The sequence below is a fragment of the Octopus bimaculoides genome, chromosome 14, assembly GCF_046866305.1.
Source record: "Octopus bimaculoides isolate indiv1 chromosome 14, ASM4686630v1, whole genome shotgun sequence".
Lineage (NCBI taxonomy): Eukaryota > Metazoa > Mollusca > Cephalopoda > Octopoda > Octopodidae > Octopus > Octopus bimaculoides.
Genome location: NC_142941.1, coordinates 22,280,036 through 22,294,445, shown reverse-complemented (window position 1 = coordinate 22,294,445; position 14,410 = coordinate 22,280,036). Strand labels below are relative to the sequence as shown.

Below are 14,410 nucleotides of genomic sequence, written 5' to 3'. Positions count from 1 at the left end.
CGATCACAATATCTGCGACAGTAAAAATTTTCCAAGCGAGTAAATGCTCTGACGATGAAAATAACAAGAGATACTTTCTTTTTTTACGGCTTTTCATTACCTTCACAATCTTGCCACCGAGCATGCTGTTGGTCATGATATTCCCTGAAACTACTATCAAAAAGAAATCACATATATTTAAGTGCATATGTTCATATACGTGTATTATATGTACACATAAATGCATTAAAAAAAAAACGTACATATTAGCATTTGTGAAACATTTCAACTTTATTTCTCAATAAAATAATGCACAGTGGCTCATAAAGTACAGTCGCACAAAAAAAATTTAAATCTCAAGAAAATTTTTTTTCTTTTTTCTGAGATTTCGATTTGTGTGTTAAATAATCACTGCAACGTTTTCACTTCGTTACATATTGTCCTGTTATCACCAAAGAACCTTGTCATGTCTTATGCAGAGTGTGTCGGCCATTTAAGTTAAATTTTTTTCAGTATCATGGCTCGAATGTTGTTATACACACATATACACACGAGCGCGTGTGCACGTTGACTGATTCACACACACGTGCATTCACGCATACATGCATACACGCACACACACATACACACACACATACGCGCACACACGACCACACACACGCACGCACACGACCACACACACACACACACACAAACAAAATATGCGCAATAAATAGACCCAACAGTATACCAGAAAAGTATCTTTGTATAAGCAAAAGACCCATTATCTTCCCACACGTCTTTTACCCTCTTCGTTTTCCTGGAAATTTCCATGATTAATATTATTATTGTTGGCGTTGTTGTTGTTGTTGTTGTTGGTAGTAGTAGTAGTAGTAGTAGTAGTAGTAGTAGTAGTAGTAGTAGTAGTAGTAGTAGTAGTAGTAGTTTTTGTTCTTCGGTTGCTCTGCGGAATACTTTTAATATTGACATCCTTGTTGTGTAAGCTGTTCTTTTGTGGAAGTGTTGATGGTTAGTAATGGTTGTGTTATCATTGCAGTAACAGTAAATGCTTGCTTGCGTTTCTAGAAGGGGATAGTTGTTATAAACAGTGGTTTTGTTGCTGTTGCTGTTACCGCTGATGTTCTTGATACTTGTGGATGCTTCCTTATTCTGCTATTCTGATATTCTGCTCAGTTTTCTAATGCAATCCGTTGAATTTTCTGACGTATTGAAATCTTGCTTCAGTTGAGACCTAGAAACAAATCAAAACAGGTAGCTATAATTTAAGCATAACACTAAAACACACACTCGAGTGCACATAGACATATGTTTGTGTATTTACACACACACACACACACACACACACACACACACACACATATATATATATATATGTCTATATACATATATATATATATATATATATATATATATATATATATATATATATATATATATATATATATATATATATATATATATATGTATATGTATATATATATATATGTATGTATATATATATGTGTATATATATATGTAGATAGATAGATAGATATGTGTATGTGGAAATATATAGATATACGCAGATGGATGTATATACATGCATAAATATTCACACACGCACACACACATATATATATACTAGCAGTAAAACCCGTCGTTGATCGGGTAATTACTTTTACTGTTTATCAGGACCCACATTGAAAGCATTATTATATGTATAATTCACTCTTCCTGTATGTGTGTATTTTTAGAAGAGAAAACCATGCAATAATTGAAGTAGAAGATCAGTATCATACATGAACTAGAGTTTATGATATGACAATAATAAATGAGTTGTCAGTGTTATTTTATTTATCTATCCAGAATGGCAATGATATGAGAAAAACATGTAATAATTGAAGTAGAAAAAAGATAATTTGTATACATGAAGTTCTGTTTGTTTATTAGATGATAATAATGAGATGCATGTGTTATTTTATTCGTTGAAATAGGTAATTTACTCGTTCTTGAATGTAATGATTGTAATGGTAAATGAAGTTATTGAAGTATTCATGCTGCATTTAGTATGAATATTTCTTTATGAACAATGTTTTTGTTTTATTTCGATGTCCATAAAGCCTTTACTACAAACAGTGAGAACGTTTGATTCAACGAAGTTTGTGAGAGAAAGGGAGAAAGGAAGAGAGGGAGAAAGAAAGAGAGGGAAAATAATCAGGTAGAGAAGAAGGAAAATCATAGAGATGGCGTCGAGCTGGCAGAAACGTTAGCACGCCGGGCAAAGTGCTCAGCGGTATTTCGTCTACCGTTACGTTCTGAGTTCAAATTCCGCCGCGGTCGACTTTACCTTTCCTCCTTTCGGGGTCAATTAAATAAGTACCAGTTACGCACTAGAGTCGATGTAATCGACTTAATCCTTTTGTCTGTCCTTGTTTGTGCCCTCTATGTTTGACCCCTTGAAGGCAATAAAGAAAGAAGAAAGAAAATAATAGAGATGGTGTCTGGTTTTAGTTTCACTTTGCGGGACAAACAAAGAGACAGAATCTCTTTGAAGTAGCATGGCAGAGAGACAGACAGCCAGACAGACAGAATATAGATGGGGAAAGAGAATAGAGGAGACATAGAAAGAAAATCATAGAGATATGGTGTCTGGTTTTGGTTTCACTTTGTGGGACAAACAGACAGACAGACAGGCAGGCAGAATTTCCCTTATATATATGTATATGTATACACACACACACATATATATATATACATACATACATATGTATGTACGTATGTACGTATGTATGTATCTATATCTATCTATCTATCTATCTATCTATCTATCAATCTATCTATCTATCTATCTATCTATCTATCTATCTATTTATGTATATATATATATATATATATATATATATATATATATATATATATATATATATTATTATTATTATTATTATTATTATTATTATTATTATTATTATTATTATTATTATTATTATTATTATATGTATTTATTTTCTCTTAGTTGATAATTAACTCCGACAAAATAAATTGGTTAATAGATACCAGGGTAGCAAAGATCATAAAATGACTGTGGTGTAACTCCTGTTTATGAGGTAGAAACTCCCTGTTATTTTGGGTACTTGAGTAAATATATAAATTTAGTAAATGGAGTAATACGCATATGTTAAATGAATTCTTTTATTTCCAACATATGTTTCGAAGATTACAAATGGTACCTTCCAAAGGAATAGGTGATGTTGATAAAGATGTAATCTTCTCTTCAGGGAAATACATAGGAACCAGCTTAACCGTAAGACATTTTAACCGAATGTGATAACTGTAGTTAAGCTGGTTCCTATGTATTTCCCTGAAGAGAAGATTACATCTTCATCAACATCACCTATTCCTTTGGAAGGTACCATTTGTAATCTTCGAAACATATGTTGGAAATAAAAGAATTCATTTAACATATGCGTATTACTCCATTTACTAAATTTGTGTGTGTATATATATATATATATATATACATACATAAATATATATATGTATATATATGCATATTTATTTGTATGCATGTATGCATGTGTATATATATGTGTGTGTATGTGTGTGTGAGAGAGTGTGTGTATACGTACAAAGAATATGCACATATATATGTATATATATATATATATATATATATATATATATATATATAGAGAGAGAGAGAGAGAGAGAGAGAGAGAGAGAGAGAGATGCATACATACATACATACATACATACAAACACGTGTATATATGGATATTTTTTGTGTATATGTGTATCAAATTGTTAGATCAGGTGATGAAAGTTACGGAGAGAGTCATCGCCCAACTAATTAAGGGCAAAATTAGTCTAGATGTGATTCAGTTTGGTTTTGTGCCAGGGAGAAGCAACACTGATGCTATATTTCGGGTAAGGCAGCCACAGGAGAAATACATAGCCAAAGATAAAACTCTGTACTTAGCTCTTGTTTACTTGGAGAAACCTTTTGACAGGGTTCCCCGATCCCTTATCTGGTGGTCAATGCAGAAATTAGGGATAGACAAGTGGCTGGTGAGTGCTATACAAGCCATGTACAGAGATGCTACCAGTAAGGTGAAGATTGGCAACAGATACAGCGAAGAATTCAGGGTACAAGTACGAGTGCACCAACGATCGGTCCTAAGCCCCTTCTTGTTCATCATAGTCCTCCAGGCAATAACAGAGGAATTTAAGAAAGGCTGCCTCTGGGAGATCCTTTATGCTGATGACCTTGCTCTTACAGTTGAATCACTACCAGAACTAGAGAAGAAGTTTCAGGTATGGAAGCAGGGTCTAGAATCGAAGGGCCTTAGAGTTAACCTAGCAAATTCTTAGTAAGTAGGAAGGCAGACAAATCACAAGTCCCTTCAGGTAGATGGCCCAGCTCGATTTGTAGAAAAGGTGTATGTAGTAACTCTGTAAGATGCACCCGGTGTAAGTTTTGGATACAAAAATGTGTAGCAAGATCAGAGGAAAGTTAACAGGAAAAACAGCTTTTGTGTGTGGTAGATGGACATGTACAATAAACACCGAAAATGAACAGAAAATAGACTCCATCGACTGCCAGGTGGGGTAAGCTAGAGATAGTAAATAGCTTCCGTTACTTAGGTGATCAAGTTAGTAGCAGAGGTGGATACTCCGAGAGCATAGCTCTCAGAATAAGATTAGGCTGGGCAAAGTTTAGAGAGCTCCAGCCTTTGCTGGCAAGAAAGGACTTCTCTCTCAGAGATGATGCCTGTGTGCGAACAGCTATGCTACATGGCAGTGAAACGTGGGCTGTGACAGCTGAGAACATGCGTTGGCTTATAAGAAATGAAACCGTTATGCTTTGCTGGATGTGCAATATCAGTGTGCATATTCGACAGAGTGTAAGCATCTTGAGAGAAAAGTTGGGCGTAAGAGGCATCAGATGTGGTATGCAAGAGAGACGATTCTTTTCTACTCTAGGCACAAGGCCCGAAATTTTGGGGGAGAGGGTCAGTCGATTAGATCGACCCCAGTACGCAACTGGTACTTAATTTAACGACCCCGAAAGGGTGAAAGGTAAAGTCGACCTCGGTGGAATTAGCAAGAGAGACGATTGCATTGGTATGGTCATGTGATGTGTATGGATGAGGACAGCTGTGTAAAGAAGTGCCAATCCCTAACTGTGGAGTGAACCTAGGAAGACATGGGTTGAGGTGGTGAAGCATGATCGCCGAACTTTGGGCCTCACAGAGGCAATGACTAGTGACGGAGACCTTTGGTGATATGCTGTGCTTGAGAAGACCCGTCAAACCAAGTGAAATCGCAGTCGTGGCTGATGCTGATGTCACGTAACCGGTACCCGTGCAGGTGGCACGTTAAGAGCACCTTTCGAGCGTTTAGCCTTACGAAGGAAAAGTGGTTGAGCTCCTTTCGAATGTCAAGCCTTACAGCGGCAATGACCGAGACCTTTGGGATTGTTGTGCTTGAGAAGAAAACCCATCAAGCCAAGCAAAATCGCAGTCGTAGTAGATACCGCTATCAGGCAAATGGCACTCGTGCCGGTGACACGTAAAAGGATCTCTAGAGCGTTGGGCCTCACGGAGGGAAGGACCGAGACCATTTAGCATTATGCCGTGCTTCGAGCGTTGGGCCTCACGGAGGCAATGACTAAGTCCATTTGGCATCATGCCGTGCTTGAGAAGAAGACCCATCAAGTCAAGTAAAACTACAGTCGCGGCAGATACCGGTGTCACGCAAATGGCACCCGTGCCGGTGGCAATTGAAAACACCCATTACACTCTCGGAGTGGTTGGCGTTAGGAAGAGCATCCAGCCGTAGAAATCGTGCCAAAACAGACTGGACTTTGGTGCAGTCTTGCAGCTTGCCAGCCCTGGTCAAACCGTCCAACCCATGCCGGCATGAACAGCAAACGTTAAACGGTGATGATGATGATGATAATGATGATGATAGAGAGAGGAGGGAGAGAGGGATAAAGAGAGAGAGGGATAAAGAGAGAGAGGGATAAAGAGAGAGAGGGATAAAGAGAGAGAGGGATAAAGAGAGAGAAGGATAAAGAGAGTGAGGGAGGGGTTATTTTCATAACGTCATTTCATGAAGTTGAAGATTTCAGTTATATCGTTGGTTTTGTTCCATAGTTAAATTGCTCAAAGCGTAAAAGGCGCACGTGCGCACGTCTGTGTGTGTTACGCTTTAAACGGCCCTAACCGTGAAATGAGACCGACAATGTAATCGAAACCTTTAACATTCTGAGTTCATATTCCACCGAGGTCGGCTTTCCTTTTCCTCCTTCTGGAGTGGATAAAATAAGTATCAGTTGAGCACCGGGGTCGATGTAATCGATTTACCCCCTCCCCAAACTTGCTGGTCTTGTGCCAAAACTTGAAATCATTATTATTATTATAATTTATTATTATTATTATTATTATTATTATTATTATTATTATTATCATCATTATTGCGTGAGTGAGTGAGTGAGTGAGTGAGAGAGCAATGCATGCCATCAAAGTAACACTGGGGTAAAATATACGAAATCCAGTATACCTATCATGACTATCCGTCTGATAAGGGTACACCAGACACATGCATCACAACCATATGTGCGCGACATGGTGATCTCATATCAAAATAAACAGCACATGACCTAGAAGGTGGGACTCAGAATTTTCTTCAGGTCGAGTAGCCCATCTCGCTCAAAAGGTCCCTGAATAAGTGCTGTTTAAGGATGTTGGACGAAACACCTATCTTTCCAGAGGTGAATTATTCAAACAACCAAAGAATTCCTCTCAACACATGGCTTTGATGCTCCCCCACTACTTCTGCTCGGGATCAGTGATACACATGTCGTCAGCCACCAAGGGATATGCTCAACTGGTTAAGGTCAAACAACTGACAAGCAAATCTGTGGTATTGAGCAGAATATTTGTTGTAGCCCATCTTTTATACCAAGATAAAACATGTTCATGATAACCCTTCCAATCAGTTAAAATCAGAAGTCATGAGAGCCAGTGCTTGGTACTATTATTATTATTATTATTATTATTATTATTATTATTATCATTATTATTATTATTATCATTATTATTATTATTATTATTATTATTATTATGATTATTATTATTATTATTATTATTATTATTATTATTATTATTATTATTTTATTGTCTTTGTACAGCTTCGAACGCTGGAGATGTACTACGGCGTCAGCAGTTCACTATCAGTGAACTAAGGAAACATCCCTTATTTTATCATCATCATCATCATCATCATTATTCTATAAAGCGATGAGCTGGAAAAATCGTTAGCAAGTCGGACAAAATGCTTAACAGCATTTTGCCGTCTTTATGTTCTTCCAGCGTTTCTGTTAAGTACACAATTCTCCGAAAGGAAGAGTTAATGGTATATGTATATTCCACTAAAAACAAACTTATTATCCCACGTGAGGCCTCGACGAGGTAACCATATCAAAAACTCCACAAAGAGACATCTGGTGAGAAGTACACAAGAAATACATCAGTCCCTCGGGAAATTTCTCGCAAATGACATGGAGAAATTTAAAATACATTAGACAAAAGGATTTGGAGCAGGAACCGAAAAACAAGACCTGGGCCAGTGACTTTCTCTTCCACTTTTTCTTTTCTTTTCCTCCTTCTACTATAATAGCTTCATTGAAAGTAGGCATTATAAACATTATTTATCTGTTTATATTATATAAATATACACATACGCACATTCATAATGTCCGTGTGTGTGTGTGTGTGTGTGTGTGTGTGTGTGTGTGTGTGTGAGTCTGTGTGTGTGTGTGTGTGCATTTAATAACATTGTAAACTTGGAGTCATCATGGAAACAAGGATACATGCTCAATGACTTCAGATCATTGTGTCTGGATACTATAGCCATTAGCGAAATCGCTCAATGACCTTCTGAAAGACTATTAAGCCGACGCTTCCTCTGTAGAATAGAAGTGCTGTTTCGAAGAGGCCTGAACCTAGAGGTTTATATGGTCCTGAATGTGAGCAGCACTAAGGGCAACAGGCCTGAGCGTTCGATGTTGAACCGTTCCGAAAGGCATCCGTTTAGTTTGACTATGGTGTTCGATACTGAACCATTCCATCAGACTGTATGCCTTTTACACCTCAACTGGAGCGGAAACTGAAGGCGATCTTCCGGTGTGAAAAGATTTCAGAGACCGGATTATCGAAGAAGTTAAGCGGGAGTTGACAAATGGCATCATCAACAATAGGTGAAACATTAGAATAGCATCGGTTTGATTTGATGAAGCGATCGCTGGAAGAATATAACAAAGTACAGAGAGAATTAACCGTTTAGAAGAGACTCATAGAAGGGGTATTACAAACGACTTCATAGCAGTGAGAATGGTACTCTCGATTATTTCTTTGATGTGAAATACGAAGAATGTGTTGTCCGAGCTAAAGCGCGTACGCTGAAACACGTATGTACGAAAGTCGTTCGATTAGTCCGGATGGCGGAAGCGCAGTTTAGCAAGGAAACCAAAATTCGTTATACAACAGAGCGCTGTAGGAGCCTGCTCTCCGACTGATGAGTACGGTTTTGCAGCAGCTCTTGGCCAAACTTTTTCTAGACGATCATCAGGCTGGAGACGAGGTGCCTTGATGTCTATTTTGACGGTTTATTGTTACTGTCGAATAGAGAGGTAGAGAGTTCCGAAAAATTGATTTCTGCAGACGGAGTGGCGGACGTGCTGAGCAGCTGTGCGAAGTGCAGATTGCCGAGATTGGATGGTATGCCCTAGCTCTTGATGCCAGACTTGTTAGCTCCTGTCTCGACAGTCTTCTACTGTAGCTCTCATTAGAATGGAAGCGTTCTCAGTCGACTTTGTTAAGGAAGGATACGAGCAAGTGAGGTACGATTAAACATTTCGGGCCCATCTGCTCAACACAGATTTAAATATTTTGGCAAAAGTGCTCACCAAGAGCCTGACGTTTGTTGTCGGTTGTGTAGTCAAGGAAGCGAAAACTTCTTTCATCCCTGGCAAATCTATCCAAGACAACCTTCACCTCATGCGCTACATCATTGACCAGGTACAGAATAGATCCGACAGAGCTGACCATCGCTACCAGGCAGCTGTCCTGAGAGCAGCCGGTTTCAGTCAAGTCTTTAGAGACTGGATCGCAACAAAGTACTGCAGTATCTATTCCTTAGTCAAACTAAACGACCGCTTTTCGGAACGGTTCAGTATCGAAAGTTCGGGCCTGTCTTCTCTCTCGTGTATGTTTTGGCATCTGATCCACTGCTGCCGAGGATGGAAAGTTTGAAGAACATCTTTCTTGAACTGGGTCACAGGGAATCTGTGTCTGCTTATGTGGACGAAATCACTGTAATGGTGTCGGGCGCTTCGGAAATACAAGCGGTCTACACAATACTAGAGGAATACCATTGTTATCCCGGAGTACACATTCAGCATGACAAGTTGCTTGACATGCAACTCGGCTCGTTGAGAAACAAATTCATGCCAGGCAAAGCTGATTTCTGTTGCAGGACTGAAGACCTGATTAAGATGCTAAGGGTCTAGTTCACAACGGATTTCCAGATGGATAAGAAGTGGCATGAAGTTGTGAACATAATGATCATTCTCACTCAGAAATGGGCCGAGAGGAAGTTGTTGCTGAAACGACGGGGAGAAGTAGCGAACACCTACATTGCTTTGGTAGTGTACTGCTGCAGTACCCTGCCGAAACCTGTCCTTGTTTTTTTTTTTTTGTATCGTCTATCTGGATGTTTTGTTTCCCTTTTTTGTATCACTTAACTGTTTGGATATTTTGCGTTCTTGTCCCATTTTGTACTATATATATATATATATATATATATATATATATATATATATATATATATATATATATATATATATATATATATATATATATATATATATATATATATATATATATATATATATATATACATATATATATATATATATATATATATATATATATATATATATATATATATATATATAGCGGCGTACGTACACTTTGTCTCTTATATGTAAGTATACATTTTTCTAAATCTTGTACGACTCTATTTCTGTCTATCAGCCCTTTCACTCTTATTCGTTCATTCCACTCTTCGTTCTTTCGTTCCCCCTCACTCACATTTCCTTGTCTTCTCTTCTTGCTCACTTTCCGACCACTTTTCCCTTCACTGTGTCCCTGTCATTTTTTCTCGCCCCTCCTTAATTCTTTTGTCCTTCTGCCTCTACCTGTCTCTCTTCTCTTCCCACGTTACCGGCGTTCGGCGAAGCCTGATCTTTCTTTCTTGGCTGGCCGTCGTGCGTGCAACATCGATATTCCTCCCTGTGTCTGTGAAATCTTGTATCCCTGCCATAATGCTTTATTTCTACACACGCCAGCTTAATTTAATTCGTCCTTAGTCGAAAGACACCTGTTGTTATGTTCTGTTATTATTATTTTTTTATCGTATTTGTGTAACATTGTTCGTTTTTTTCCGTCCTTGTTTTTGTATACATTCGCTGCTTTCTTCCAAGGAATCTAATGCTCTTAGCTTAGTTTTTCATTGGGGCTGGCCAGATTGGAGCAATCTCGAGTATAACCAGCCGAAATTGCAAAGATAATCTGAATCTCGACTGATGAAAGAAAACTCCGAATGACCTGTCCTTGTTTTCTTTGTATCGTCTATCTGGATGTTTTGTTGTCCCTTTCTTGTATCACCTAACTGTCCGGATGTTTTGCGTTCTTGTCCGATTTTGTACTATTTATATATATAGGAGTACAAAAACTGGGACAAGAACGCAAAACATCCAGACAGTTAGATGATACAAAAAAGGGACGGAAGAAATTATACAAAATGTATAAATAGATGATGAGTAAAGCACCGGCACATTTTCGATTACCTGTTGTTATCCGTAGATTTATTGTAGGAACTTCATAGTGGCGGTTGGGGTAACAGTATTACTAAAATAGGAGTTGGAATGTGTAACAGACTTTATTGGGTACAACACATGTTTTGACTCATTCTGGATCTCTTCAAGGTACATCAATAAAAAGTCTCAATAGAGATTTCTTGAGTCGGCTTACGAACCGCTATGTGTCCATCAAATTCGAGAATGAGTAAAATCAGAGAAAAATTATTGAAACGCAAAAAATTAAAATATGATAGTGGAAAGTATACATTCTAGTTTAGAGAAATTGACGTAATGAGCTTTCGCTGTTCAAACGGTTAAGAGAAAGAAAAGAAAGCAGAAGCTGAAAGGAAGATAATACTTAGAAGAAAATTTTTTCTTGTGTTCGTGCTTAGACGCATATATACATACACAGATAGATATATATATGTGTGTGTGTGTGTGTGTGTGTATATATATATATATATATATATATCTATATATATATATATATATATATATATATATATACATACATACATACATACATACATACATACACACACACAATGTATTGCTCCGTTATTGGTGAGGTCAACAAAAAAGTACCCTATCTAATAAGAAATAAATATCATATACATATATGCATATATGTATACATACATACATACATACATACATACATACATACATACATACATGTATAAAGTAAAAAGAACTGTATTTACGAAAGCAATGCAAACGATTTAGTTCACATGAAAGAGCGTCAACAGTTGAGAATCAATCTCCGAATTAAGCCATCATTTAATAGTGAGAATTATATCAATCACAACAGAATCTACTGCTACTATCTATATACAGCTATGATCCTTACAAACCACTTCTACTGTCTTTTGACATGACCAACCACTCGAATTGCTACATATATTCTTTTACTGTTTCTATTCCTTTTGGTTTTAGTCATTGGATTACAGCCATGCTGGAGCATCGCATTCAGTATTCTCGTTAATAATATCAAATGTTGTGTATATTTCAGTTTGGTAAATGTTTTATTAAACTAGCAAACTGGAAGAATCGTAAGAGCGTCGAACAAAATGCTTAGATATATTTAATCACGGTTCTTTAAAATTCTAAATTCAAATCTGTTTTTTGTACTACCAAGTAACAGGTCATAAAGGAGCACAACATAAATACTACGTCGTTGTAAGCAAAAGTCTCTGGCTCAAGATGCAACCTAAAAGGCTTGAACTTGATACTATATGATTGCGAAGCGAAATCTTAACCATTCAGGTAATCTTTGATAGATTCAGTAATTACAATTTGAGAAGGAGATTAAGAACTAATAACAGTAAAAGCTTAATTCATTGGGTGTTTGATTTACAATTAAAAGAATTACAAATAGTCGAAGTTAGTTATGTACAGTCTCAGATACGAGGATTCTGAAAGATCTTTGGTATGAGGAACTGGCCTTTGGTAAAAGAACAAAAGGACGATTCCATCTACATTTCCCGTATGTTTACGAGAAAATCAAGGAGTCTCTTTACATGAATATTGAAGAGTGTCGCGTCCGTTGGAGACTGGAACTAAACAACGGTTCAAACGAGATTATGATAATCAAAATCTTCGGGAACACAGTACTAGGACAAGAATGGCCTTCTAAAATAGTTACTGCAACTGAAACTGTCACTCACATGAGGGCTTCACTCATGTGCTCACTGCAGATGCTGCTTTGCCAACAAGACCGAAGTAAGACTTTTCAGGCGCATGTCCATGGTCTCGCGATACTAACGAAAGTCAACATAGTGCTCAGCGTTCTGAGAAATGATAAATTTTAATTTTAACTTAGTTCAAATTCTCATTAAATTGAGCAATGCAAATTAAATGAAATAACTTCAATGGTAAATGGAATAAGCCGTGTCACAACTTCAACATGTCAGAAACATACAAATTCTTAAATCGCTCGACTAGAAAACAATGATATTGATCACGACCACAATAGAAATGACATCAATAAACAACAATTATTCTTTCTGTTACGCAATCATCACGCCAAAACCAAAAAAAAAACTTTCAAATAACGATACTTGTATCAAATAATCAGAATAGGCAACAGACTTACCTAATGAAAAGTGGTCCCGTTTGCCCCATCCAGGTGCTCTTTTGCCCCATCCAGGTGCTCTTTTGCCCCATCCAGGAGCTCTTTTACCCCATCCTGGTGCTCTTTTGCCCCATCCAGGTGCTCTTTTCTGAAAGTCCAGGTCTCCTAATTCAGGTGTTGTTATTTCGAACTCTCTTTTCCTCAAAACAGGAGCACGTTTACCCCAGCCAGGTGCACGTTTACCCCATCCAGGTGCTCGTTTTCCCCATCCAGGTGCACGCTTTCCCCATCCAGGGGCTCTTTTCTCGGCTTCAGTGGCCAGGTTTAAGTTAGAGAGATCAGCTTTCGACGACAGCTCTTCGGTGATATCATTGCCCTCTGTTTCTTCCGTTTCCTCATTGCCTGAACTCTGTTTGATAACAAATAGTTGCCCAACTTCTCCGTCTTGGTTCCCAGTGAAAACTTCTTCAGGTTTAGCATCGTAGCTGTTGAAATCAATGGAAGAAAAGTCGTTGGGATATGAATCCAGTTCAGAAGGAATGGGAGCCAATGCCGAAATCGATGCATGTGCTTGCTGTTGTGATTGTTTGCCATTGTAACGATGTACGTGATGTTGGTCAGAGTGCTGGCTAGCGTCAACAGATCTTTTGCCTCGCTTCACATCTGTCTTGAGTTCGATCGTTGTGCTATCCGATCCTGCAACAGCGTTATTTGTCGTTGATGTCAGCGAATAAGCAATCAGTATTAGCGCCGCATACCAGAAAATCTTCGCACTAGCAAATCGAGCATAGTTTCGAATCCCTACGATAGCCGTCAACATCATACTAAAAATTAATATTATTTTGTTTTCTTTCGGAGAAGAAGAGAGTACGTTTTAAAAATAATTGTTTTTTTAAATATTAGTCTTCTTTTTTTTTTCCGCTCTCTTTCTTACTCCCCAATTAAATGCAGTCAGTAAATTTTCTTTTTAGATGCAACGAGACACGATATAAATTAATGAACATTCGATGATATCGTTTCTTCACTTCAGACTCTGCTCGCTTGCAACTTTCGGTTTCTTACTAACAATTATTTCGAAACCAATGAGTAAAAAATTTACTCAAACCTTCTTATATAAGTACTACAGAAATCAAGTGTTCAGCAAAGTTGACAGAACAAGCAAGCGATTATTATCTAAACAGTGATGAAACGACGACACGCCCATTCTATGAAGGTCTTTCATCATAATATGGTGACTCCTTAAACTTATGTTGAGGGCGGTAAGATAGAGGGGAGGGGTTGAGAGGGAGAGGGGAGAGTGTGAAAGAAGAAGAAGAAGAAGAAGAAGAAGAAGAAGAAGGAGAATGGGGAATTAGGAGGAGGAGGAGGACGACGACGAGGACGAGGAGGTGGAGGAGGAGGTGGAGGTGGAGGAGGAGGAGGGTGGAGGAGGAGGTGGAGGTGGAGGAGGAGGA

General features: G+C 37.9%; 1 protein-coding gene across 1 annotated transcript; it reads right to left on the bottom strand.

The window, feature by feature from the left end:
* Positions 1-245: 245 nt before the first annotated feature.
* Positions 246-14,044, bottom strand: LOC149132640 (uncharacterized). Its single transcript, XM_089362507.1, has 2 exons — positions 12,978-14,044; positions 246-1,210 (listed from the first exon to the last, which is right to left on the bottom strand). Exons 1-2 carry the CDS (start codon positions 13,777-13,779, stop codon positions 1,200-1,202), a joined length of 813 nt encoding a protein of 270 aa, XP_089218633.1. The 5' UTR covers positions 13,780-14,044; the 3' UTR covers positions 246-1,199.
* Positions 14,045-14,410: the final 366 nt, after the last annotated feature.

Excerpts from the sequence above, each read along its gene's own strand:
- LOC149132640 (XM_089362507.1), bottom strand. The coding sequence starts at position 13,779 with ATGATGTTGACGGCTATCGTAGGGATTCGAAACTATGCTCGATTTGCT.